Here is a 27056-nt window from a genome sequence, read left to right on the forward strand (position 1 = left end):
CCATTGGCGGAAGGGTCGAGAACCAGAGGACACAGATTTAAGGTTTAAGGTGATTGGCAAAAGAACCAAAGGCGACATGAGGAAAAACTTTTTTACGCAGCGAGTGGTTAGGATCTGGAATGCACTGCCTGAAAGGGCGGTGGAGGCAGATTCAATCATGGGTTTCAAAAGGGAATTAGATAAGTACCTGAAGGAAAAACATTTGCAGGGCTCCGGGGAAGGGCAGGGGAGGGGGACTAGCTGAGAGTCAGAATGGGCTGAACAGACCGAATGACCGCCTTCCGTGCTGTTAGGATTCTATGATACAGTGTGTGAGTGCGAGGTGTGTACAGTGTGTGCGCGAGGTGTGTACAGTGTGTGAGTGCGAGGTGTGTACAGTGTTTGTGTGCACGAGGTGTGTACAGTGTGTGCGCGAGGTGTGTACAGTGTGTGTGCGCGAGGTGTGTACAGTGTGTGTGTGCGAGGTGTGTACAGTGTGTGAGTGCGAGGTGTGTACAGTGTGTGTGCGCGAGGTGTGTACAGTGTGAGTGCGCGAGGTGTGTACAGTGTGTGTGTGCGCGAGGTGTGTACAGTGTGTGAGTGCGCGAGGTGTGTACAGTGTGAGTGTGCGAGGTGTGTACAGTGTGTGTGTGCGAGGTGTGTACAGTGTGTGAGTGTGCGAGGTGTGTACAGTGTGTGAGTGTGCGAGGTGTGTACAGTGTGAGTGTGCGAGGTGTACAGTGTGTGAGTGCGAGGTGTGTACAGTGTGGGTGCGAGGTGTGTACAGTGTGTGGTAAACCACTGTATTGTATATTGCCACCTCTGGGTGGCGCTGTGTATGGAGGCATGCCTCAGCTGACTCCACCCACCACTGTGTGGGTTTCGTTCAGACTTGTTCAGTCACTCACGAAGAAGCATGGTCTCTTCTTAGCTAATAAAAGCCTTATTCATCTCTTCTTTCGACTCATCATCTCTTCTTCGACTCACCACCTTTTATGAAGTAATTGATAAGCGTATCAATTTTATTCGCTAAAAGTTAAATGGCGACACCTGAGGAGCAACAACAGCAACGGATACAGCAGACATTGCTGAGAGCCCTCAGACCACCACGCCTGGACCTTGACCCTCAAGATGTGGGTGCATCAGCCAAGTTTGAACACTGGCTGAGCTGCTTTGAATCCTTCCTCGCAATCTCACAGGTTACAGAGGAGGATCACAAACTGAAAATTTTGACCGCCCAGGTGAGCCATCAAGTATATATGCTAATCCGGGACTCTAATACGTACGTGGCGGCCCTCGAGCTACTAAAAGGGCAATATACGCGCCCAGTGAACACAATTTACGCCCGACACCTCTTGGGATCCCGCAGGCAGCAACCGGGAGAATCGGTAGGGGCATTTGCACGGGCGCTACTGGCACTCTGCAGAGACTGCGATTGTAAAGCGGTAACGGCTGTGGAGCACGCGCAGGGACTCGCCTGTGATGCCTTCGTCAGGTGCCTCCAGTCAGACCACACCCGGCAGAGACTGCTAGAAAGCAAGGAACCCAACCTGAAGACGGCCATTGCCCTTGCGCTCTCGTTAGAGGAGGCCCACCGAAACCTCGAGGCATACCCCCGTAACGGCGCCGAGACATGGCAATCGAAACCGTGGGACACGGGACCGCCGCCCCCGGCACCAACCGCTGCAGCGACCCAACCGAGACAGCAGCCTCCGGTAAGAACTGCTTCGATGCCCAGTAACCAGGCCCAAAAATGCTATTTCTGTGGCCAGTTAAAACATCCCAGAGCGCACTGCCCAGCTAAGACAGCTACCTGCTCGGGCTGCGGGAAGAAAGGCCATTACGCTAACGCCTGCAAGGGGAAGCCAGCCAGCAGCGCAGCGTGCGGGCCGTGGGAGCAGCCATCTTATCCGCCATTTTGTGTACCCCCGGCCGCATGGCATCCGCCGCCATCGTATCCAACGCACTCAACCGCCATTTCGTCACCGGAACCGACCACCGTCTCGGCGGATGACTATAGTGACTCACTAAGCCACATACTGGCCTCCGTGACGCTGGATCAAGGCCACCCTCACCATCTATCCAGCTCCATGATGGATATCGCGGTAAACGGCCGCGCCACCAGTTGCCTGATCGACAGCGGGAGCACAGAGAGTTTCGTCCACCCCGACACGGTACGTAGCCACTCCCTCACGATTCTGCCAACGCACCATCGCATTTCTATGGCGTCCAAGTCCCAGTCAATGGACATCAGCGGCTACTGTGTGGTGACCCTGTCAGTAGGGGGCACTGAATATCAAAAATTTAAACTGCTAGTCCTGCCCCGTCTTTGCGCTGCCGTCCTGCTAGGGTTGGATTTTCAGTGCCACCTTAAGAGTGTCACACTAGCATACGGTGGACCCCTCCCCCCACTCACAGTCTGCAACCAACAACTTTTAAATCGCCCGCTGCAAACCACCTGCAGCCTTTCCACATTAAAAGTCCCCCCCCCCTCCCCTGTTCGCTAACCTCACCCGCGACTGTAAACCCATCGCTACCAAAAGCAGGCGGTACAGTGCCGGGGACAGAGCTTTTATCAGCTCTGAGGTGGAGCGGCTCTTGAAGGAGGGCATTATCGAAGGTAGCACTAGCCCCTGGCGAGCCCAGGTTGTAGTCGTTAAAACCACTGCAAAACGCCGCATGGTAATCGACTACAGCCAAACCATAAACCGGTACACCCAGCTGGACGCGTACCCCCTCCCTCGCATATCTGATATGGTCAATCAGATTGCGCAATACAAAGTATTCTCCACCATCGACCTTAAGTCAGCGTACCACCAGCTGCCCATCCGCCATGAGGACCGCCAGTATACTGCCTTCGAGGCAAACGGCCGCCTCTACCACTTCCTTAGGGTCCCCTTCGGCGTCACCAACGGGGTTTCGGTCTTCCAAAGGGAGATGGACCGAATGGTTGACCAGAACGCGCTGCGGGCAACCTTCCCCTATTTGGATAACGTCACCATCTGCGGCCACGACCAGCAGGACCACGACGTTAATCTAGCAAATTTCCTCCGTACGGCCCAACGGCTGAACCTAACGTACAATAAGGAAAAATGTATGTTTCACACCAAGCGCCTGGCCATCCTCGGCTGCGTGGTGGAGAACGGAGTCATCGGGCCCGACCCCGACAGAATGCGCCCCCTAATGGAGCTACCCCTTCCCCACTGCCAAAAAGCACTGAAGAGATGCCTGGGGTTTTTCTCCTACTACGCCCAGTGGGTGCCCCTCTATGCAGACAAAGCCAGGCCCCTCATCAAAGCCACCTCCTTCCCCCTGACACCAGAGGCGTGTGCAGCCTTCACTCTTATCAAGAACGATATCGCGAAGGCCGCAATGCACGCGGTGGATGAGTCCATCCCCTTCCAAGTGGAGAGCGATGCCTCCGACTTCGCCCTAGCCGCGACCCTTAACCAGGCGGGCAGACCCGTGGCCTTTTTCTCAAGGACCCTCCAGGGCCCCGAGACGAGACACTCCTCCGTCGAAAAGGAGGCCCAGGCTATTGTAGAAGCGGTGCGTCACTGGAGGCATTACCTGGCCGGGAAACGATTTACCCTGCTCACTGACCAGCGTTCAGTAGCTTTTATGTTTAATAATAAGCAGAGGGGTAAAATCAAGAACGACAAGATCTTGAGGTGGAGAATCGAACTCTCCACCTACAATTATGATATCTTGTATCGGCCAGGGAAACTCAATGAGCCCCCAGATGCCCTATCTCGTGGTACATGCGCCAACGCGCAGAGTGATAGGCTGCAGTCCCTCCACAATGACCTCTGCCACCCGGGGGTCACCAGGTTTTTCCATTTTATCAAATCCCGTAACCTGCCCTACTCCATCGAGGAGGTCAGGACCATGACCAAGAGCTGCCAAATCTGCGCCGAGTGCAAACCGCACTTCTATAGGCCGGACAGAGCAAGCCTGATCAAGGCCACCCGCCCCTTCGAACGCCTGAGCGTCGATTTTAAAGGGCCCCTCCCCTCCGCTGACCGCAATGTGTACTTCCTCAACATAGTTGATGAGTACTCCCGTTTCCCCTTTGCCATCCCTTGCCCAGACATGACCAGTACCACGGTCATCAAGTGTCTGAATGACATCTTCGCTCTGTTCGGGTTCCCCAGCTATATACATAGCGACAGGGGCTCATCGTTCATGAGCGACGAACTTCGGCAGTACCTGCTAACAAGAGGTATCGCCACGAGCAGGACCACCAGTTACAACCCCCGGGGGAACGGCCAGGTGGAAAGGGAGAACGCGACGGTTTGGAAGACAGTCCTCTTAGCACTAAAATCTAAGGGCCTTCCGACCTCCCGCTGGCAGGAGGTCCTCCCTGCAGCGCTTCACTCCATTCGGTCACTGCTTTGTACTGCCACTAATGCGACCCCTCATGAGAAAATGTTCGTTTTCCCCCGGAAGTCTACATCGGGAACCTCGCTACCGGCATGGCTGACTTCTCCTGGGCCCGTCCTACTGCGGAGGCACGTGAGGACGCATAAAACGGACCCCCTGGTCGAGCGGGTGCACCTCCTACACGCCAACCCCCAGTATGCCTGGGTGACATACCCAGACGGGCGGGAGGACACGGTCTCCATACGAGATCTCGCACCCTCGGGTACCCCTGAATTACCACCGTTATCCCCCTTACCACCGTTATCCCCCTTACCACTGTTATCCCCCACCACCCCTCCCAACCCAACCCCTGCAGACGGCATGCCAAAGCCCCAGGAATCTTCGCCAACCACCCAGACACCAGACCCGACGTCGGATGCTGCAACACCACCGCCGCCACCACGACGATCAGGACGTCAGACAAGGCCTCCTGATAGACTTAACTTGTAGTACCCTTCACCCCGCCGGACTTCACATTAAACAAGGGGTGAATGTGGTAAACCACTGTATTGTATATTGCCACCTCTGGGTGGCGCTGTGTATGGAGGCATGCCTCAGCTGACTCCACCCACCACTGTGTGGGTTTCGTTCAGACTTGTTCAGTCACTCACGAAGAAGCATGGTCTCTTCTTAGCTAATAAAAGCCTTATTCATCTCTTCTTTCGACTCATCATCTCTTCTTCGACTCACCACCTTTTATGAAGTAATTGATAAGCGTATCACAGTGTGTTGTGCGTGAGGTGTGTACAGTGTGAGTGTGTGAGGTGTGTGAGTGTGCGAGGTGTGTACAGTGTGAGTGCGAGGTGTGTACAGTGTGTGAGAGTGCGAGGTGTGTACAGTGTGAGTGTGCGAGGTGTGTACAGTGTGTGAGTGCGAGGTGTGTACAGTGTGTGTGCGAGGTGTGTACAGTGTGTGAGTGCGAGGTGTGTACAGTGTGTGTGTGCGAGGTGTGTACAGTGTGAGTGTGCGAGGTGTGTACAGTGTGTGTGTGCGAGGTGTGTACAGTGTGTGTGTGCGAGGTGTGTACAGTGTGTGAGTGCGAGGTGTGTCCAGTGTGTGTGTGTGAGGTGTGTACAGTGTGTGAGTGTGCGAGGTGTGTACAGTGTGTGAGTGTGCGAGGTGTGTACAGTGTGTGTGCGAGGTGTGTACAGTGTGTGTGCGAGGTGTGTACAGTGTGTGTGCGAGGTGTGTACAGTGTGAGTGCGAGGTGTGTACAGTGTGTGAGTGCGAGGTGTGTACAGTGTGAGTGTGCGAGGTGTGTACAGTGTGTGAGTGCGAGGTGTGTACAGTGAGTGTGCGAGGTGTGTACAGTGTGTGTGTGCGAGGTGTGTACAGTGTGAGTGCGAGGTGTGTACAGTGTGAGTGCGAGGTGTGTACAGTGTGCGAGGTGTGTACAGTGTGCGAGGTGTGTACAGTGTGTGTGCGAGGTGTGTACAGTGTGCGAGGTGTGTACAGTGTGTGAGTGCGAGGTGTGTACAGTGTGTGAGTGTGCGAGGTGTGTACAGTGTGTGAGTGTGCGAGGTGTGTACAGTGTGTGTGCGAGGTGTGTACAGTGTGTGAGTGCGAGGTGTGTACAGTGTGTGAGTGTGCGAGGTGTGTACAGTGTGTGAGTGTGCGAGGTGTGTACAGTGTGTGAGTGCGAGGTGTGTACAGTGTGTGAGTGCGAGGTGTGTACAGTGTGTGAGTGCGAGGTGTGTACAGTGTGAGTGTGCGAGGTGTGTACAGTGTGAGTGCGAGGTGTCTACAGTGTGAGTGTGCGAGGTGTGTACAGTGTGTGAGTGCGAGGTGTGTACAGTGTGAGTGTGCGAGGTGTGTAGTGTGTCAGTGTGCGAGGTGTGTACAGTGTGTGTGCGAGGTGTGTACAGTGTGTGTGCGCGAGGTGTGTACAGTGTGTGCGCGAGGTGTGTACAGTGTGTGTGCGAGGTGTGTGAGTGTGCGAGGTGTGTAGTGTGAGTGCGAGGTGTGTACAGCGTGTGTGTGCAAGGTGTGTACAGTGTGTGTGTGCGAGGTGTGTACAGTGTGTGCGAGGTGTGTACAGTGTGTGCGAGGTGTGTACAGTGTGTGTGCGAGGTGTGTACAGTGTGTGTGCGTGGTGTGTACAGTGTGTGAGTGCGAGGTGTGTACAGTGTGTGTGCGAGGTGTGTACAGTGTGTGAGTGCGAGGTGTGTACAGTGTGTGTGCGAGGTGTGTACAGTGTGAGTGCGAGGTGTGTACAGTGTGTGAGTGTGCGAGGTGTGTACAGTGTGTGAGTGCGAGGTGTGTACAGTGTGTGTGTGCGAGGTGTGTACAGTGTGTGAGTGCGAGGTGTGCACAGTGTGTGAGTGCGAGGTGTGTACAGTGAGTGTGCGAGGTGTGTACAGTGTGAGTGCGAGGTGTCTACAGTGTGAGTGTGCGAGGTGTGTACAGTGTGTGAGTGCGAGGTGTGTACAGTGTGAGTGTGCGAGGTGTGTACAGTGTGTCAGTGTGCGAGGTGTGTACAGTGTGTGTGCGAGGTGTGTACAGTGTGTGTGCGCGAGGTGTGTACAGTGTGTGTGCGCGAGGTGTGTACAGTGTGTGTGCGAGGTGTGTGAGTGTGCGAGGTGTGTAGTGTGTGTGCGAGGTGTGTACAGCGTGTGTGTGCAAGGTGTGTACAGTGTGTGTGTGCGAGGTGTGTACAGTGTGTGCGAGGTGTGTACAGTGTGAGTGCGAGGTGTCTACAGTGTGAGTGTGCGAGGTGTGTACAGTGTGTGAGTGCGAGGTGTGTACAGTGTGAGTGTGCGAGGTGTGTACAGTGTGTCAGTGTGCGAGGTGTGTACAGTGTGTGTGCGAGGTGTGTACAGTGTGTGTGCGCGAGGTGTGTACAGTGTGTGTGCGCGAGGTGTGTACAGTGTGTGTGCGAGGTGTGTGAGTGCGAGGTGTGTAGTGTGTGTGCGAGGTGTGTACAGCGTGTGTGTGCAAGGTGTGTACAGTGTGTGTGCGCGAGGTGTGTACAGTGTGTGCGAGGTGTGTACAGTGTGTGCGAGGTGTGTACAGTGTGTGTGTGCGAGGTGTGTACAGTGTGTGTGCGAGGTGTGTACAGTGTGTGAGTGCGAGGTGTGTACAGTGTGAGAGTGCGAGGTGTGTACAGTGTGTGTGCGAGGTGTGTACAGTGTGTGAGTGTGCGAGGTGTGTACAGTGTGTGTGCGAGGTGTGTACAGTGTGTGAGTGCGAGGTGTGTACAGCGTGTGTGCGAGGTGTGTACAGTGTGAGTGTGCGAGGTGTGTACAGTGTGTGTGCGAGGTGTGTACAGTGTGTGAGTGCGAGGTGTGTACAGTGTGTGAGTGCGAGGTGTGTACAGTGTGAGTGCGAGGTGTGTACAGTGTGAGTGCGAGGTGTGTACAGTGTGTGAGTGCGAGGTGTGTACAGTGTGTGAGTGCGAGGTGTGTACAGTGTGTGTGCGAGGTGTGAGTGCGAGGTGTGTACAGTGTGTGTGCGAGGTGTGTACAGTGTGTGAGTGCGAGGTGTGTACAGTGTGTGAGTGCGAGGTGTGTACAGTGTGTGAGTGTGCGAGGTGTGTACAGTGTGTGTGCGAGGTGTGTAGTGTGAGTGTGCGAGGTGTGTACAGTGTGAGTGCGAGGTGTGTACAGTGTGTGAGTGCGAGGTGTGTACAGTGTGTGTGTGCGAGGTGTGTACAGTGTGTGTGTGCGAGGTGTGTACAGTGTGTGTGCGAGGTGTGTACAGTGTGAGTGCGAGGTGTGTACAGTGTGTGTGTGTGCGAGGTGTGTACAGTGTGTGTGTGCGAGGTGTGTACAGTGAGTGCGAGGTGTGTACAGTGTGCGAGGTGTGTACAGTGTGAGTGCGAGGTGTACAATGTGTGCGAGGTGTGTACAGTGTGTGAGTGCGAGGTGTGTACAGTGTGTGTGCGAGGTGTGTACAGTGTGTGCGAGGTGTGTACAGTGTGTGTGTGCGAGGTGTGTACAGTGTGTGTGCGAGTGCGAGGTGTGTACAGTGTGTGAGTGCGAGGTGTGTACAGTGTGTGTGCGACGTGTGTACAGTGTGTGTGTGCGAGGTGTGTAGTGTGTGTGCGAGGTGTGTACAGTGTGTGAGTGCGAGGTGTGTACAGTGTGTGAGTGCGAGGTGTGTACAGTGTGTGAGTGCGACGTGTGTACAGTGTGTGTGCGAGGTGTGTAGTGTGTGCGAGGTGTGTACAGTGTGTGAGTGCGAGGTGTGTACAGTGTGAGTGTGCGAGGTGTGTACAGTGTGTGAGTGCGAGGTGTGTACAGTGTGAGTGCGAGGTGTGTACAGTGTGTGTGCGAGGTGTGTACAGTGTGTGAGTGCGAGGTGTGCGAGGTGTGTACAGTGTGCGAGGTGTGTACAGTGTGTGAGTGTGCGAGGTGTGTACAGTGTGTGTGTGCGAGGTGTGTACAGTGTCTGTGAGTGCGAGGTGTGTACAGTGTGTGAGTGCGAGGTGTGTACAGTGTGTGTGTGCGAGGTGTGTACAGTGTGTGTGTGTGCGAGGTGTGTACAGTGTGTGTGTGCGAGGTGTGTACAGTGTGTGTGCGAGGTGTGTACAGTGTGTGAGTGCGAGGTGTGTACAGTGTGTGTGTGCGAGGGATGTACAGTGTGTGTGTGTGCGAGGTGTGTACAGTGTGTGTGCGAGGCGTGTACAGTGTGTGTGCGAGGTGTGTACAGTGTGTGAGTGCGAGGTGTGTACAGTGTGTGAGTGCGAGGTGTGTACAGTGTGTGTGTGCGAGGTGTGTACAGTGTGTGTGTGTGCGCGATGTGTACAGTGTGTGTGTGCGAGGTGTGTACAGTGTGTGTGTGCGAGGTGTGTACAGTGTGTGCGAGGTGTGTACAGTGTGTGCGAGGTGTGTACAGTGTGTGTGCGAGGTGTGTACAGTGTGTGAGTGCGAGGTGTGTACAGTGTGTGTGCGAGGTGTGTACAGTGTGCGAGGTGTGTACAGTGTGTGCGAGGTGTGTACAGTGTGTGTGCGAGGTGCGTACAGTGTGTGTGCGAGGTGCGTACAGTGTGTGCGAGGTGCGTACAGTGTGTGCGAGGTGTGTACAGTGTGTGAGTGCGAGGTGTGTACAGTGTGTGTGCGAGGTGCGTACAGTGTGTGTGCGAGGTGCGCACAGTGTGTGCGAGGTGTGTACAGTGTGTGAGTGCGAGGTGCGTACAGTGTGTGTGCGAGGTGCGTACAGTGTGTGTGCGAGGTGCGTAGTGTGTGCGAGGTGCGTACAGTGTGTGTGCGAGGTGCGTACAGTGTGTGAGTGCGAGGTGTGTACAGTGTGTGCGAGGTGCGTACAGTGTGTGTGCGCGAGGTGTGTACAGTGTGTGTGCGAGGTGTGTACAGTGTGTGAGTGCGAGGTGTGTACAGTGTGTGTGTGCGAGGTGTGTACAGTGTGTGTGTGCGAGGTGTGTACAGTGTGTGAGTGTGCGAGGTGTGTACAGTGTGAGAGCGAGGTGTGTACAGTGTGTGTGCGAAGTGTGTACAGTGCGTGAGTGCGAGGTGTGTACAGCGTGTGTGCGAGGTGTGTACAGTGTGTGTGCAAGGTGAGTACAGTGTGTGTGTGCGAGGTGTGTACAGTGTGTGTGTGCGCGATGTGTACAGTGTGTGTGCGAGGTGTGTACAGTGTGTGTGTGCGAGGTGTGTACAGTGTGTGCGAGGTGTGTACAGTGTGCGAGGTGTGTACAGTGTGTGAGTGCGAGGTGTGTACAGTGTGTGTGCGAGGTGTGTACAGTGTGCGAGGTGTGTACAGTGTGTGCGAGGTGTGTACAGTGTGTGAGTGCGAGGTGCGTACAGTGTGTGTGCGAGGTGCGTACAGTGTGTGTGTGCGAGGTGCGTACAGTGTGTGTGCGAGGTGTGTACAGTGTGTGAGTGCGAGGTGTGTACAGTGTGTGCGAGGTGTGTACAGTGTGTGTGCGAGGTGTGTACAGCGTGTGAGTGTGCGAGGTGTGTACAGTGTGTGAGTGCGAGGTGTGTACAGTGTGTGTGCGAGGTGTGTACAGTGTGTGAGTGTGCGAGGTGTGTACAGTGTGTGAGTGCGAGGTGTGCACAGTGTGTGTGTGCGAGGTGTGTACAGTGTGTGTGTGTTCGAGGTGTGTACAGTGTGTGTGTGCGAGGTGTGTACAGTGTGTGTGCGAGGTGTGTACAGTGTGTGCGAGGTGTGTACAGTGTGTGCGAGGTGTGTACAGTGTGTGTGCGAGGTGTGTACAGTGTGTGAGTGCGAGGTGCGTACAGTGTGAGTGCGAGGTGCGTACAGTGTGAGTGCGAGGTGCGTACAGTGTGTGTGCGAGGTGCGTACAGTGTGTGAGTGCGAGGTGTGTGCGAGGTGTGTACAGTGTGCGAGTGTGCGAGGTGTGTACAGTGTGTGTGAGTGCGAGGTGTGTACAGTGTGTGAGTGCGAGGTGTGTACAGTGTGTGTGTGCGAGGTGTGTACAGTGTGTGTGTGTGCGAGGTGTGTACAGTGTGTGTGTGCGAGGTGTGTACAGTGTGTGAGTGCGAGGTGTGTACAGTGTGTGTGCGAGGTGTGTACAGTGTGTGTGTGTGCGAGGTGTGTACAGTGTGTGTGCGAGGCGTGTACAGTGTGTGTGCGAGGTGTGTACAGTGTGTGAGTGCGAGGTGTGTACAGTGTGTGTGTGCGAGGTGTGTACAGTGTGTGTGTGTGCGAGGTGTGTACAGTGTGTGTGTGCGAGGTGTGTACAGTGTGTGTGTGTGCGCGATGTGTACAGTGTGTGTGTGCGAGGTGTGTACAGTGTGTGTGTGCGAGGTGTGTACAGTGTGTGCGAGGTGTGTACAGTGTGTGTGCGAGGTGTGTACAGTGTGTGTGCGCGAGGTGTGTACAGTGTGTGTGCGAGGTGTGTGAGTGCGAGGTGTGTAGTGTGTGTGCGAGGTGTGTACAGCGTGTGTGTGCAAGGTGTGTACAGTGTGTGTGCGCGAGGTGTGTACAGTGTGTGCGAGGTGTGTACAGTGTGTGCGAGGTGTGTACAGTGTGTGTGTGCGAGGTGTGTACAGTGTGTGTGCGAGGTGTGTACAGTGTGTGAGTGCGAGGTGTGTACAGTGTGTGTGCGAGGTGTGTACAGTGTGTGAGTGCGAGGTGTGTACAGTGTGAGAGTGCGAGGTGTGTACAGTGTGTGTGCGAGGTGTGTACAGTGTGTGTGCGAGGTGTGTACAGTGTGTGTGCGAGGTGTGTACAGTGTGTGAGTGCGAGGTGTGTACAGCGTGTGTGCGAGGTGTGTACAGTGTGAGTGTGCGAGGTGTGTACAGTGTGTGTGCGAGGTGTGTACAGTGTGTGAGTGCGAGGTGTGTACAGTGTGTGAGTGCGAGGTGTGTACAGTGTGAGTGCGAGGTGTGTACAGTGTGAGTGCGAGGTGTGTACAGTGTGTGAGTGCGAGGTGTGTACAGTGTGTGAGTGCGAGGTGTGTACAGTGTGTGAGTGCGAGGTGTGTACAGTGTGTGTGCGAGGTGTGAGTGCGAGGTGTGTACAGTGTGAGTGCGAGGTATGTACAGTGTGTGTGTGCGAGGTGTGTACAGTGTGTGAGTGCGAGGTGTGTACAGTGTGTGAGTGCGAGGTGTGTACAGTGTGTGAGTGTGCGAGGTGTGTACAGTGTGTGTGCGAGGTGTGTACAGTGTGTGTGTGCGAGGTGTGTACAGTGTGTGTGCGAGGTGTGTACAGTGTGAGTGCGAGGTGTGTACAGTGTGTGTGTGTGCGAGGTGTGTACAGTGTGTGTGTGCGAGGTGTGTACAGTGAGTGCGAGGTGTGTACAGTGTGCGAGGTGTGTACAGTGTGAGTGCGAGGTGTACAATGTGTGCGAGGTGTGTACAGTGTGTGAGTGCGAGGTGTGTACAGTGTGTGTGCGAGGTGTGTACAGTGTGTGCGAGGTGTGTACAGTGTGTGTGTGCGAGGTGTGTACAGTGTGTGTGCGAGTGCGAGGTGTGTACAGTGTGTGAGTGCGAGGTGTGTACAGTGTGTGTGCGACGTGTGTACAGTGTGTGTGCGAGGTGTGTAGTGTGTGTGCGAGGTGTGTACAGTGTGTGAGTGCGAGGTGTGTACAGTGTGTGAGTGCGAGGTGTGTACAGTGTGTGAGTGCGACGTGTGTACAGTGTGTGTGCGAGGTGTGTAGTGTGTGCGAGGTGTGTACAGTGTGTGAGTGCGAGGTGTGTACAGTGTGAGTGTGCGAGGTGTGTACAGTGTGTGAGTGCGAGGTGTGTACAGTGTGAGTGCGAGGTGTGTACAGTGTGTGTGCGAGGTGTGTACAGTGTGTGAGTGCGAGGTGTGCGAGGTGTGTACAGTGTGCGAGGTGTGTACAGTGTGAGTGTGCGAGGTGTGTACAGTGTGTGTGTGCGAGGTGTGTACAGTGTCTGTGAGTGCGAGGTGTGTACAGTGTGTGAGTGCGAGGTGTGTACAGTGTGTGTGTGCGAGGTGTGTACAGTGTGTGTGTGTGCGAGGTGTGTACAGTGTGTGTGTGCGAGGTGTGTACAGTGTGTGTGCGAGGTGTGTACAGTGTGTGAGTGCGAGGTGTGTACAGTGTGTGTGTGCGAGGGATGTACAGTGTGTGTGCGAGGTGTGTACAGTGTGTGTGCGAGGCGTGTACAGTGTGTGTGCGAGGTGTGTACAGTGTGTGAGTGCGAGGTGTGTACAGTGTGTGTGTGCGAGGTGTGTACAGTGTGTGTGTGTGCGAGGTGTGTACAGTGTGTGAGTGCGAGGTGTGTACAGTGTGTGTGTGCGAGGTGTGTACAGTGTGTGTGTGTGCGCGATGTGTACAGTGTGTGTGTGCGAGGTGTGTACAGTGTGTGTGTGCGAGGTGTGTACAGTGTGTGCGAGGTGTGTACAGTGTGTGCGAGGTGTGTACAGTGTGTGTGCGAGGTGTGTACAGTGTGTGAGTGCGAGGTGTGTACAGTGTGTGTGCGAGGTGTGTACAGTGTGCGAGGTGTGTACAGTGTGTGCGAGGTGTGTACAGTGTGTGCGAGGTGTGTACAGTGTGTGTGCGAGGTGCGTACAGTGTGTGTGCGAGGTGCGTACAGTGTGTGCGAGGTGCGTACAGTGTGTGCGAGGTGTGTACAGTGTGTGAGTGCGAGGTGTGTACAGTGTGTGTGCGAGGTGTGTACAGTGTGTGTGCGAGGTGCGCACAGTGTGTGCGAGGTGTGTACAGTGTGTGAGTGCGAGGTGCGTACAGTGTGTGTGCGAGGTGCGTACAGTGTGTGTGCGAGGTGCGTAGTGTGTGCGAGGTGCGTACAGTGTGTGTGCGAGGTGCGTACAGTGTGTGAGTGCGAGGTGTGTACAGTGTGTGCGAGGTGCGTACAGTGTGTGTGCGCGAGGTGTGTACAGTGTGTGTGCGAGGTGTGTACAGTGTGTGAGTGCGAGGTGTGTACAGTGTGTGTGTGCGAGGTGTGTACAGTGTGTGTGTGCGAGGTGTGTGAGTGTGCGAGGTGTGTACAGTGTGAGAGCGAGGTGTGTAGTGTGTGTGCGAAGTGTGTACAGTGCGAGGTGTGTACAGTGTGTGTGTGCGAGGTGTGTACAGTGTGTGAGTGCGAGGTGTGTACAGCGTGTGTGCGAGGTGTGTACAGTGTGTGTGCAAGGTGAGTACAGTGTGTGTGTGCGAGGTGTGTACAGTGTGTGTGTGTGCGCGATGTGTACAGTGTGTGTGCGAGGTGTGTACAGTGTGTGTGTGCGAGGTGTGTACAGTGTGTGCGAGGTGTGTACAGTGTGTGCGAGGTGTGTACAGTGTGTGAGTGCGAGGTGTGTACAGTGTGTGTGCGAGGTGTGTACAGTGTGCGAGGTGTGTACAGTGTGTGCGAGGTGTGTACAGTGTGTGAGTGCGAGGTGCGTACAGTGTGTGTGCGAGGTGCGTACAGTGTGTGTGTGCGAGGTGCGTACAGTGTGTGCGAGGTGCGTACAGTGTGTGTGCGAGGTGTGTACAGTGTGTGAGTGCGAGGTGTGTACAGTGTGTGTGTGCGAGGTGTGTACAGTGTGTGTGTGTTCGAGGTGTGTACAGTGTGTGTGTGCGAGGTGTGTACAGTGTGTGTGCGAGGTGTGTACAGTGTGTGCGAGGTGTGTACAGTGTGTGCGAGGTGTGTACAGTGTGTGCGAGGTGTGTACAGTGTGTGTGCGAGGTGTGTACAGTGTGTGAGTGCGAGGTGCGTACAGTGTGAGTGCGAGGTGCGTACAGTGTGAGTGCGAGGTGCGTACAGTGTGTGTGCGAGGTGCGTACAGTGTGTGAGTGCGAGGTGTGTGCGAGGTGTGTACAGTGTGCGAGTGTGCGAGGTGTGTACAGTGTGTGTGAGTGCGAGGTGTGTACAGTGTGTGAGTGCGAGGTGTGTACAGTGTGTGTGTGCGAGGTGTGTACAGTGTGTGTGTGTGCGAGGTGTGTACAGTGTGTGTGTGCGAGGTGTGTACAGTGTGTGAGTGCGAGGTGTGTACAGTGTGTGTGCGAGGTGTGTACAGTGTGTGTGTGTGCGAGGTGTGTACAGTGTGTGTGCGAGGCGTGTACAGTGTGTGTGCGAGGTGTGTACAGTGTGTGAGTGCGAGGTGTGTACAGTGTGTGTGTGCGAGGTGTGTACAGTGTGTGTGTGTGCGAGGTGTGTACAGTGTGTGTGTGCGAGGTGTGTACAGTGTGTGTGTGTGCGCGATGTGTACAGTGTGTGTGTGCGAGGTGTGTACAGTGTGTGTGTGCGAGGTGTGTACAGTGTGTGCGAGGTGTGTACAGTGTGTGTGCGAGGTGTGTACAGTGTGTGTGCGCGAGGTGTGTACAGTGTGTGTGCGAGGTGTGTGAGTGCGAGGTGTGTAGTGTGTGTGCGAGGTGTGTACAGCGTGTGTGTGCAAGGTGTGTACAGTGTGTGTGCGCGAGGTGTGTACAGTGTGTGCGAGGTGTGTACAGTGTGTGCGAGGTGTGTACAGTGTGTGTGTGCGAGGTGTGTACAGTGTGTGTGCGAGGTGTGTACAGTGTGTGAGTGCGAGGTGTGTACAGTGTGTGTGCGAGGTGTGTACAGTGTGTGAGTGCGAGGTGTGTACAGTGTGAGAGTGCGAGGTGTGTACAGTGTGTGTGCGAGGTGTGTACAGTGTGTGTGCGAGGTGTGTACAGTGTGTGTGCGAGGTGTGTACAGTGTGTGAGTGCGAGGTGTGTACAGCGTGTGTGCGAGGTGTGTACAGTGTGAGTGTGCGAGGTGTGTACAGTGTGTGTGCGAGGTGTGTACAGTGTGTGAGTGCGAGGTGTGTACAGTGTGTGAGTGCGAGGTGTGTACAGTGTGAGTGCGAGGTGTGTACAGTGTGAGTGCGAGGTGTGTACAGTGTGTGAGTGCGAGGTGTGTACAGTGTGTGAGTGCGAGGTGTGTACAGTGTGTGAGTGCGAGGTGTGTACAGTGTGTGTGCGAGGTGTGAGTGCGAGGTGTGTACAGTGTGAGTGCGAGGTATGTACAGTGTGTGTGTGCGAGGTGTGTACAGTGTGTGAGTGCGAGGTGTGTACAGTGTGTGAGTGCGAGGTGTGTACAGTGTGTGAGTGTGCGAGGTGTGTACAGTGTGTGTGCGAGGTGTGTACAGTGTGTGTGTGCGAGGTGTGTACAGTGTGTGTGCGAGGTGTGTACAGTGTGAGTGCGAGGTGTGTACAGTGTGTGTGTGTGCGAGGTGTGTACAGTGTGTGTGTGCGAGGTGTGTACAGTGAGTGCGAGGTGTGTACAGTGTGCGAGGTGTGTACAGTGTGAGTGCGAGGTGTACAATGTGTGCGAGGTGTGTACAGTGTGTGAGTGCGAGGTGTGTACAGTGTGTGTGCGAGGTGTGTACAGTGTGTGCGAGGTGTGTACAGTGTGTGTGTGCGAGGTGTGTACAGTGTGTGTGCGAGTGCGAGGTGTGTACAGTGTGTGAGTGCGAGGTGTGTACAGTGTGTGTGCGACGTGTGTACAGTGTGTGTGCGAGGTGTGTAGTGTGTGTGCGAGGTGTGTACAGTGTGTGAGTGCGAGGTGTGTACAGTGTGTGAGTGCGAGGTGTGTACAGTGTGTGAGTGCGACGTGTGTACAGTGTGTGTGCGAGGTGTGTAGTGTGTGCGAGGTGTGTACAGTGTGTGAGTGCGAGGTGTGTACAGTGTGAGTGTGCGAGGTGTGTACAGTGTGTGAGTGCGAGGTGTGTACAGTGTGAGTGCGAGGTGTGTACAGTGTGTGTGCGAGGTGTGTACAGTGTGTGAGTGCGAGGTGTGCGAGGTGTGTACAGTGTGCGAGGTGTGTACAGTGTGAGTGTGCGAGGTGTGTACAGTGTGTGTGTGCGAGGTGTGTACAGTGTCTGTGAGTGCGAGGTGTGTACAGTGTGTGAGTGCGAGGTGTGTACAGTGTGTGTGTGCGAGGTGTGTACAGTGTGTGTGTGTGCGAGGTGTGTACAGTGTGTGTGTGCGAGGTGTGTACAGTGTGTGTGCGAGGTGTGTACAGTGTGTGAGTGCGAGGTGTGTACAGTGTGTGTGTGCGAGGGATGTACAGTGTGTGTGCGAGGTGTGTACAGTGTGTGTGCGAGGCGTGTACAGTGTGTGTGCGAGGTGTGTACAGTGTGTGAGTGCGAGGTGTGTACAGTGTGTGTGTGCGAGGTGTGTACAGTGTGTGTGTGTGCGAGGTGTGTACAGTGTGTGAGTGCGAGGTGTGTACAGTGTGTGTGTGCGAGGTGTGTACAGTGTGTGTGTGTGCGCGATGTGTACAGTGTGTGTGTGCGAGGTGTGTACAGTGTGTGTGTGCGAGGTGTGTACAGTGTGTGCGAGGTGTGTACAGTGTGTGCGAGGTGTGTACAGTGTGTGTGCGAGGTGTGTACAGTGTGTGAGTGCGAGGTGTGTACAGTGTGTGTGCGAGGTGTGTACAGTGTGCGAGGTGTGTACAGTGTGTGCGAGGTGTGTACAGTGTGTGCGAGGTGTGTACAGTGTGTGTGCGAGGTGCGTACAGTGTGTGTGCGAGGTGCGTACAGTGTGTGCGAGGTGCGTACAGTGTGTGCGAGGTGTGTACAGTGTGTGAGTGCGAGGTGTGTACAGTGTGTGTGCGAGGTGTGTACAGTGTGTGTGCGAGGTGCGCACAGTGTGTGCGAGGTGTGTACAGTGTGTGAGTGCGAGGTGCGTACAGTGTGTGTGCGAGGTGCGTACAGTGTGTGTGCGAGGTGCGTAGTGTGTGCGAGGTGCGTACAGTGTGTGTGCGAGGTGCGTACAGTGTGTGAGTGCGAGGTGTGTACAGTGTGTGCGAGGTGCGTACAGTGTGTGTGCGCGAGGTGTGTACAGTGTGTGTGCGAGGTGTGTACAGTGTGTGAGTGCGAGGTGTGTACAGTGTGTGTGTGCGAGGTGTGTACAGTGTGTGTGTGCGAGGTGTGTGAGTGTGCGAGGTGTGTACAGTGTGAGAGCGAGGTGTGTAGTGTGTGTGCGAAGTGTGTACAGTGCGAGGTGTGTACAGTGTGTGTGTGCGAGGTGTGTACAGTGTGTGAGTGCGAGGTGTGTACAGCGTGTGTGCGAGGTGTGTACAGTGTGTGTGCAAGGTGAGTACAGTGTGTGTGTGCGAGGTGTGTACAGTGTGTGTGTGTGCGCGATGTGTACAGTGTGTGTGCGAGGTGTGTACAGTGTGTGTGTGCGAGGTGTGTACAGTGTGTGCGAGGTGTGTACAGTGTGTGCGAGGTGTGTACAGTGTGTGAGTGCGAGGTGTGTACAGTGTGTGTGCGAGGTGTGTACAGTGTGCGAGGTGTGTACAGTGTGTGCGAGGTGTGTACAGTGTGTGAGTGCGAGGTGCGTACAGTGTGTGTGCGAGGTGCGTACAGTGTGTGTGTGCGAGGTGCGTACAGTGTGTGCGAGGTGCGTACAGTGTGTGTGCGAGGTGTGTACAGTGTGTGAGTGCGAGGTGTGTACAGTGTGTGCGAGGTGTGTACAGCGTGTGAGTGTGCGAGGTGTGTACAGTGTGTGAGTGCGAGGTGTGTACAGTGTGTGTGCGAGGTGTGTACAGTGTGTGAGTGTGCGAGGTGTGTACAGTGTGTGAGTGCGAGGTGTGCACAGTGTGTGTGTGCGAGGTGTGTACAGTGTGTGTGTGTTCGAGGTGTGTACAGTGTGTGTGTGCGAGGTGTGTACAGTGTGTGTGCGAGGTGTGTACAGTGTGTGCGAGGTGTGTACAGTGTGTGCGATGTGTGTACAGTGTGTGTGCGAGGTGTGTACAGTGTGTGAGTGCGAGGTGTGTACAGTGTGAGTGCGAGGTGCGTACAGTGTGAGTGCGAGGTGCGTACAGTGTGTGTGCGAGGTGCGTACAGTGTGTGAGTGCGAGGTGTGTGCGAGGTGTGTACAGTGTGCGAGTGTGCGAGGTGTGTACAGTGTGTGTGAGTGCGAGGTGTGTACAGTGTGTGAGTGCGAGGTGTGTACAGTGTGTGAGTGCGAGGTGTGTACAGTGTGTGTGTGTGCGAGGTGTGTACAGTGTGTGTGCGAGGTGTGTACAGTGTGTGTGCGAGGTGTGTACAGTGTGTGAGTGCGAGGTGTGTACAGTGTGTGTGTGCGAGGTGTGTACAGTGTGTGTGTGTGCGAGGTGTGTACAGTGTGTGTGCGAGGCGTGTACAGTGTGTGTGCGAGGTGTGTACAGTGTGTGAGTGCGAGGTGTGTACAGTGTGTGTGTGCGAGGTGTGTACAGTGTGTGTGTGTGCGAGGTGTGTACAGTGTGTGAGTGCGAGGTGTGTACAGTGTGTGTGTGCGAGGTGTGTACAGTGTGTGTGTGTGCGCGATGTGTACAGTGTGTGTGTGCGAGGTGTGTACAGTGTGTGTGTGCGAGGTGTGTACAGTGTGTGCGAGGTGTGTACAGTGTGTGTGCGAGGTGTGTACAGTGTGTGAGTGCGAGGTGTGTACAGTGTGTGTGCGAGGTGTGTACAGTGTGCGAGGTGTGTACAGTGTGTGCGAGGTGTGTACAGTGTGTGTGCGAGGTGCGTACAGTGTGTGTGCGAGGTGCGTACAGTGTGTGCGAGGTGTGTACAGTGTGTGAGTGCGAGGTGTGTACAGTGTGTGTGTGAGGTGTGTACAGTGTGTGTGCGAGGTGCGCACAGTGTGTGCGAGGTGTGTACAGTGTGTGAGTGCGAGGTGCGTACAGTGTGTGTGCGAGGTGCGTACAGTGTGTGTGCGAGGTGCGTACAGTGTGTGTGCGAGGTGTGTACAGTGTGTGTGCGAGGTGTGTACAGTGTGTGCGAGGTGCGTACAGTGTGTGTGCGCGAGGTGTGTACAGTGTGTGTGCGAGGTGTGTACAGTGTGTGAGTGCGAGGTGTGTACAGTGTGTGTGTGCGAGGTGTGTACAGTGTGTGTGTGCGAGGTGTGTACAGTGTGTGAGTGTGCGAGGTGTGTACAGTGTGAGAGCGAGGTGTGTACAGTGTGTGTGCGAAGTGTGTACAGTGCGAGGTGTGTACAGTGTGTGTGTGCGAGGTGTGTACAGTGTGTGAGTGCGAGGTGTGTACAGCGTGTGTGCGAGGTGTGTACAGTGTGTGTGCAAGGTGTGTACAGTGTGTGTGTGCGAGGTGTGTACAGTGTGTGTGTGTGCGCGATGTGTACAGTGTGTGTGCGAGGTGTGTACAGTGTGTGTGTGCGAGGTGTGTACAGTGTGTGCGAGGTGTGTACAGTGTGAGTGCGAGGTGTGTACAGTGTGTGTGCGAGGTGTGTACAGTGTGCGAGGTGTGTACAGTGTGTGCGAGGTGTGTACAGTGTGTGAGTGCGAGGTGCGTACAGTGTGTGTGCGAGGTGCGTACAGTGTGTGTGCGAGGTGCGTACAGTGTGTGCGAGGTGCGTACAGTGTGTGTGCGAGGTGTGTACAGTGTGTGAGTGCGAGGTGTGTACAGTGTGTGCGAGGTGCGTACAGTGTGTGAGTGCGAGGTGTGTACAGTGTGTGCGAGGTGTGTACAGCGTGTGAGTGTGCGAGGTGTGTACAGTGTGTGAGTGCGAGGTGTGTACAGTGTGTGAGTGTGCGAGGTGTGTACAGTGTGTGAGTGCGAGGTGTGCACAGTGTGTGTGTGCGAGGTGTGTACAGTGTGTGTGTGTTCGAGGTGTGTACAGTGTGTGTGTGCGAGGTGTGTACAGTGTGTGTGCGAGGTGTGTACAGTGTGTGTGCGAGGTGTGTACAGTGTGTGCGAGGTGTGTACAGTGTGTGTGCGAGGTGTGTACAGTGTGTGAGTGCGAGGTGTGTACAGTGTGAGTGCGAGGTGCGTACAGTGTGTGTGCGAGGTGAGTACAGTGTGTGTGCGAGGTGCGTACAGTGTGTGCGAGGTGCGTACAGTGTGTGCGAGGTGTGTACAGTGTGCGAGGTGTGTACAGTGTGTGTGCGAGGTGTGTACATTGTGTGTGTGCGAGGTGTGTACAGTGTGTGAGTGCGAGGTGTGTACAGTGTGTGAGTGCGAGGTTGTACAGTGTGTGAGTGCGAGGTGTGTACAGTGTGTGAGTGCGAGGTGTGTACAGTGTGTGTGTGCGAGGTGTGTACAGTGTGAGTGCGAGGTGTGTACAGTGTGTGAGTGTGCGAGGTGTGTACAGTGTGTGTGCGAGGTGTGTACAGTGTATGTGCGAGGTGTGTACAGTGTGTGAGTGCGAGGTGTGTACAGTGTGTGAGTGCGACGTGTGTACAGTGTGAGTGCGAGGTGTGTACAGTGTGAGAGTGCGAGGTGTGTACAGTGTGTGAGTGCGAGGTGTGTACAGTGTGTGTGCGAGGTGTGTACAGTGTGTGTGCGAGGTGTGTACAGTGTGTGTGTGCGAGGTGTGCACAGTGTGTGTGTGCGAGGTGTGCACAGTGTGTGTGCGATGTGTGTACAGTGTGTGAGTGCGAGGCGTGTACAGTGTGTGTGCGAGGTGTGTAGTGTGTGTGCGAGGTGTGTACAGTGTGTGAGTGCGAGGTGTGTACAGTGTGTGAGTGCGAGGTGTGTACAGTGTGAGTGTGAGGTGTGTACAGTGTGTGAGTGCGAGGTGTGTACAGTGTGAGTGCGAGGTGTGTACAGTGTGTGTGTGAGGTGTGTACAGTGTGTGCGCACGAGGTGTGTACAGTGTGTACAGTGTGTGTGCGAGGTGTGTACAGTGTGTGAGTGCGAGGTGTGTACAGTGTGAGAGTGCGAGGTGTGTACAGTGTGTGTGTGCGAGGTGTGTACGGTGTGTGTGAGTGCGAGGTGTGTACAGTGTGTGAGTGCGAGGTGTGTACAGTGTGTGTGTGCGAGGTGTGTACAGTGTGTGTGTGTGTGTGCGCGAGGTGTGTACAGTGTGTGTGCGAGGTGTGTACAGTGTGTGTGCGAGGTGTGTACAGTGTGTGAGTGCAAGGTGTGTACAGTGTGTGTGTGCGAGGTGTGTACAGTGTGAGTGTGCGAGGTGTGTACAGTGTGAGTGCGAGGTGTGTACAGTGTGTGTGTGCGAGGTGTGTACAGTGTGTGTGTGTGTGCGAGGTGTGTACAGTGTGTGTGTGCGAGGTGTGTACAGTGTGTGAGTGCGAGGTGTGTACAGTGTGTGTGTGCGAGGTGTGTACAGTGTGAGTGTGCGAGGTGTGTACAGTGTGTGTGTGCGAGGTGTGTACAGTGTGTGTGTACAGTGTGTGTGTGCGAGGTGTGTACAGTGTGTGTGTACAGTGTGTGTGTGCGAGGTGTGTACAGTGTGTGTGTGTGCGCGATGTGTACAGTGTGTGTGCGAGGTGTGTACAGTGTGTGTGTGCGAGGTGTGTAGTGTGTGAGTGCGAGGTGTGTACAGTGTGTGTGTGTGCGCGATGTGTACAGTGTGTGTGTGCGAGGTGTGTACAGTGTGTGTGTGCGAGGTGTGTACAGTGTGTGCGAGGTGTGTACAGTGTGTGCGAGGTGTGTACAGTGTGAGTGCGAGGTGTGTACAGTGTGTGTGCGAGGTGTGTACAGTGTGAGTGTGCGAGGTGCGTACAGTGTGTGTGCGAGGTGCGTACAGTGTGTGTGCGAGGTGTGTACAGTGTGTGCGAGGTGTGTACAGTGTGTGTGCGAGGTGCGTGCAGTGTGTGCGAGGTGTGTACAGTGTGTGTGCGAGGTGCGTACAGTGTGTGCGAGGTGTGTACAGTGTGTGAGTGCGAGGTGTGTACAGTGTGTGCGCGAGGTGTGTACAGTGTGTGCGAGGTGCGTACAGTGTGTGTGCGAGGTGCGTACAGTGTGTGTGCGAGGTGCGTACAGTGTGTGAGTGCGAGGTGTGTACAGTGTGTGCGAGGTGCGTACAGTGTGCGAGGTGCGTACAGTGTGTGAGCGAGGTGCGTACAGTGTGTGTGAGCGAGGTGCGTACAGTGTGTGAGCGAGGTGCGTACAGTGTGTGTGTGCGAGGTGTGTACAGTGTGTGTGCGAGGTGCGTACAGTGTGTGCGAGGTGTGTACAGTGTGTGAGTGCGAGGTGTGTACAGTGTGTGTGCGAGGTGTGTACAGTGTGTGCGAGGTGTGTACAGTGTGTGTGCGAGGTGCGTACAGTGTGTGCGAGGTGCGTACAGTGTGTGAGCGAGGTGCGTACAGTGTGTGAGCGAGGTGCGTGCAGTGTGTGTGTGCGAGGTGCGTACAGTGTGTGAGTGTGCGAGGTGCGTGCAGTGTGTGTGCGAGGTGCGTGCAGTGTGTGAGCGAGGTGCGTGCAGTGTGTGAGTGTGCGAGGTGCATACAGTGTGTGAGTGTGCGAGGTGTGTACAGTGTGTGTGTGCGAGGTGTGTGAGTGCGAAGTGTGTACAGTGTGTGAGTGCGAAGTGTGTACAGTGTGTGTGCGAGGTGTGCACAGTGTGTGAGTGCGAGGTGTGTACAGTGTGTGAGTGCGAGGTGTGTACAGTGTGTGAGTGCGAGGTGTGTACAGTGTGTGAGTGCGATGTGTGTACAGTGTGTGAGTGCGAAGTGTGTACAGTGTGAGTGTGCGAGGTGTGCACAGTGTGTGAGTGCGATGTGTGTACAGTGTGTGAGTGCGAGGTGTGTACAGTGTGAGTGTGCGAGGTGTGCACAGTGTGTGAGTGCGAGGTGTGCACAGTGTGTGAGTGCGAGGTGTGTACAGTGTGTGAGTGCGAGGTGTGTACAGTGTGTGAGTGCGAGGTGTGTACAGTGTGAGTGCGAAGTGTACAGTGTGAGTGCGAGGTGTGTACAGTGTGTGAGTGCGATGTGTGTACAGTGTGAGTGCGAAGTGTGTACAGTGTGTGTGCGAGGTGTGCACAGTGTGTGAGTGCGAGGTGTGTACAGTGTGTGAGTGCGAGGTGTGTACAGTGTGTGAGTGCGAAGTGTGTACAGTGTGTGAGTGCGAGGTGTGTACAGTGTGTGTGTGCGAGGTGTGTACAGTGTGAGTGTGCGAGGTGTGTGTGTGAGGTGTTTACAGTGAGTGCAAGGTGTGCACAGTGTGTGTGTATGAGGTGTGTACAGTGTGTGTGCGAGGTGTGTACAGTGAGAGTGCGAGGTGCGTACAGTGTGGTAGCGAGGTGCGTACAGTGTGTGTGCGAGGTGTGTACAGTGTGAGAGTGCGAGGTGCGTACAGTGTGTGAATGTGCGAGGTGCGTACAGTGTGTGAATGTGCGAGGTGCGTGTGCGAGGTGCGTAGAGTGTGGTAGCGAGATGCGTACAGTGTGTGTGCGAGGTGTGTAGAGTGGTAGCGAGATGCGTACAGTGTGTGTGCGAGGTGTGTACAGTGTGTGAGTGCGAGGTGCGTACAGTGTGTGAGTGCGAGGTGCGTACAGTGTGTGAGTGCGAGGTGCGTACAGTGTGTGTGCGAGGTGCGTACAGTATGCGAGGTGCGTGTGCGAGGTGCGTACAGTGTGGTAGCGAGATGCGTACAGTGTGTGTGCGAGGTGTGTGAGTGCGAGGTGCGTGAGTGCGAGGTGCGTACAGTGTGTGCGAGGTGCGTACAGTGTGCGAGGTGCGTACAGTGTGTGTGCGAGGTGCGTACAGTGTGTGTGCGAGGTGCGTACAGTGTGTGTGCGAGGTGCGTACAGTGTGTGTGCGAGGTGCGTACAGTGGTAGCGAGCTGCGTACAGTGTGTGTGCGAGGTGTGTACAGTGTGTGCGAGGTGCGTACAGTGTGGTAACGAGCTGCGTACAGTGTGGTAGCGAGCTGCGTACAGTGTGTGCGCGAGGTGTGTACAGTGTGAGTGTGCGAGGTGTGTACAGTGTGTGTGCGAGGTGTGTACAGTGTGTGCGTGAGGTGTGCACTCATTCTCTCTTGTGTTGCAGGAGGAGTGTAGCGTCCCGCAGTGTGTCGGCCGGTCAGGCGGAGCGGAGCCTCTCGGGCACCTACTCGATGATGGGGCGAGCGCGATCTGTCTCCTCATCCCCTGGGCGGGCTCTGCAGGCAGGTGTGGACCGTCGCTTTCGTTCACCTGTTGTCTGTCGCATGAAGTTGGCGTTGTGTCAGAGTTAATGGTCTCTGCATGTCTCACACATTCATCTTCAGTCTCACTTGAACTGTACCTTCCCCTGCAACACAGTCACTGACCCACCCATGGGTGCTACTCCACACAGTAACTGACCCACCCATGGGTGCTCCTCCCCTAGGGTCATTGATGCATCCAAAGGTGCTACACCACATGGTCACTGACCCACCCATGGGTGCTACACCACACGGTCACTGACCCACCCATGGGTGCTCCACCCCTAGGGTCATTGATGCACCCAAAGGTGCTGCACCACACGGTCACTGACCCACCCATGGGTGCTACACCACACGGTCACTGACCCACCCATGGGTGCTATACCACAACGTCGCTAACCCACCCATGGGTGCTCCGCCCCAGTTACTTTCCCACCCATGTGCTACACCACAGCGTCACTAACCCACCCATGGGTGGCCACATGGCGATCACTGTGCTGCCCACAGTCACTAATCCAACACAACTATTGTGTTTCTATTTAGGAACTTTGAGACAAGCAGCCCAGAGGAGACCGAGCGCGATGACCGGGGGCGTGCACCGTGGGTTGATCCAGTACAAGCAGGCCAGGCCTGGTAAGCACCTCACAATCTCTCGAAAGCCCGGGATCCTCACAGCCTGGGTCCTTCCTGCTCTGTGTGTGGGGCTCAGTACCACACCGGGTGTGATCAGCTCACCCAGCACAGGCCGAGGATAGGGCCTGGGCCTTTCCTGCTCTGTGTGTGGGGCTCAGTACCACACCGGGTGTGATCAGCTCACCCAGCACAGGCCGAGGATAGGGCCTTTCCTACACCGGGTGTGATCAGCTAACCCAGCACAGGCCGGGGATAGGGCCTGGGCCTTTCCTGCTCTGTGTGCGGGGCTCAGTACCACACTGGGTGTGATCAGCTCACCCAGCACAGGCTGGGGATAGGGCCTGGGCCTTTCCTGCTCTGTGTGTGGGGCTCAGTACCACACCGGGTGTGATCAGCTCACCCAGCACAGGCTGGGGATAGGGCCTGGGCCTTTCCTGCTCTGTGTGTGGGGCTCAGTACCACACCGGGTGTGATCAGCTAACCCAGCACAGGCTGGGGATAGGGCCTGGGCCTTTCCTGCTCTGTGTGCGGGGCTCAGTACCACACTGGGTGTGATCAGCTCACCCAGCACAGGCTGGGGATAGGGCCTGGGCCTTTCCTGCTCTGTGTGCGGGGCTCAGTACCACACTGGGTGTGATCAGCTAACCCAGCACAGGCCGGGGATGGAGCCTGGGCCTTTCCTGCTATGTGTGCCTAGATTCTCTCCCCCTAAACTGAAACTGGGGTCTGCTAATCTAACAGAGATGAGAAAATTGTTTGACAAGAAACTGGCTGGAGGGTTTTCCCACTGTTTAGGGAACAAGAGGAAAGAATCAACGGAGCCAGACTACTTTTCTAAATAAATTTCTATTGAAATTAAGACACAGTTTTCCAGATATTGATGTTTACCATCTTATCCAGGAGAACAACTGCCCGGGGACCCAAGGGCGCAGGGCCTGATCGGGGATCCAACAAGGGGGCCTGCCATATAGATTTAGTAATGAGCCAGATTTAGTTAACAGCCTAACTGTGCGTGAACATTTATCTAATAGCGATCATAACATGACCGAGTTCAACGTAGTGTTTGAAAGGGAGAAACGCGAAACAGCTACTAAGATTCTAGATTTGGGCAAGGCCGACTTCAACAGGATGAGACCAAGACTCTGTCCACAGTAAACTGGGCAAATCTGTTAATGGGTAAAACAACAGAAGATCAGTGGGAGGTGTTCAAAAATAACTTAACGTGATCCAGAACCAGTTTATACCCCTGAGGGGCAAGGGCTCTGCTTACCAAACCCAGCCATGGATGAGTAAAGAGGTCAGAGACCTAGTTATCCTGGCGAATCGAGTAACTAGGGCTGTAGATAGGGCTTTCAACTAAAAAGGGGGGTTCAGGTGAGGGGAAATTTAGAAATCTAAAGAGAAAAGTCAATCCAATGGAGCAGTGCAGCGATCTGGGTAAAGAGAAGCAGAGTGTGACAGGAAGCGACAGAGAGTTTAACAGTAATAGTGCATCAGCGAATAAGGTAAAAGCCAATAATAATGGTAAAAAGTTAAAATTAAGAACTCTTTATCTGAATGCACAAAGCATTCGTAACAAGATAGACGTATTAGTGGCACAAATAGAGATAAATGGCTTTGATCTAATAGCCATTACAGAGATGTGGTTGCAAGGTGACCAAAGTTGGAAACTAAATATTCTGGGGTACTTGGTGTTTCGAAAAGGAGGGGGGTAGCCCTGATAATAAAAGATGGCATAAGGACAGTAGTGAGAAAGGATCATGGCTGAAAGATCAGAAAGTAGAATCAGTATGGGCGGAGATAAGA

General features: G+C 54.9%; 1 protein-coding gene across 1 annotated transcript in view; it reads left to right on the forward strand.

The window, feature by feature from the left end:
- cplane1 (ciliogenesis and planar polarity effector 1) overlaps window positions 1-27056 on the forward strand; it is a 341103-nt gene that overhangs the window by 290634 nt on the left and 23413 nt on the right. Inside the window, exons 50-51 of the mRNA XM_086002590.1 lie at window positions 24482-24603; window positions 25161-25250. Of these exons, the coding sequence (XP_085858716.1) occupies window positions 24482-24603; window positions 25161-25250 (212 nt within the window). The remainder of the gene's footprint in view (window positions 1-24481; window positions 24604-25160; window positions 25251-27056) is intronic.

Source organism: Somniosus microcephalus, chromosome 1 (genome assembly GCF_052327205.1).
Source record: "Somniosus microcephalus isolate GS21.2 chromosome 1, FLI_Smic_1.0, whole genome shotgun sequence".
NCBI lineage: Eukaryota > Metazoa > Chordata > Chondrichthyes > Squaliformes > Somniosidae > Somniosus > Somniosus microcephalus.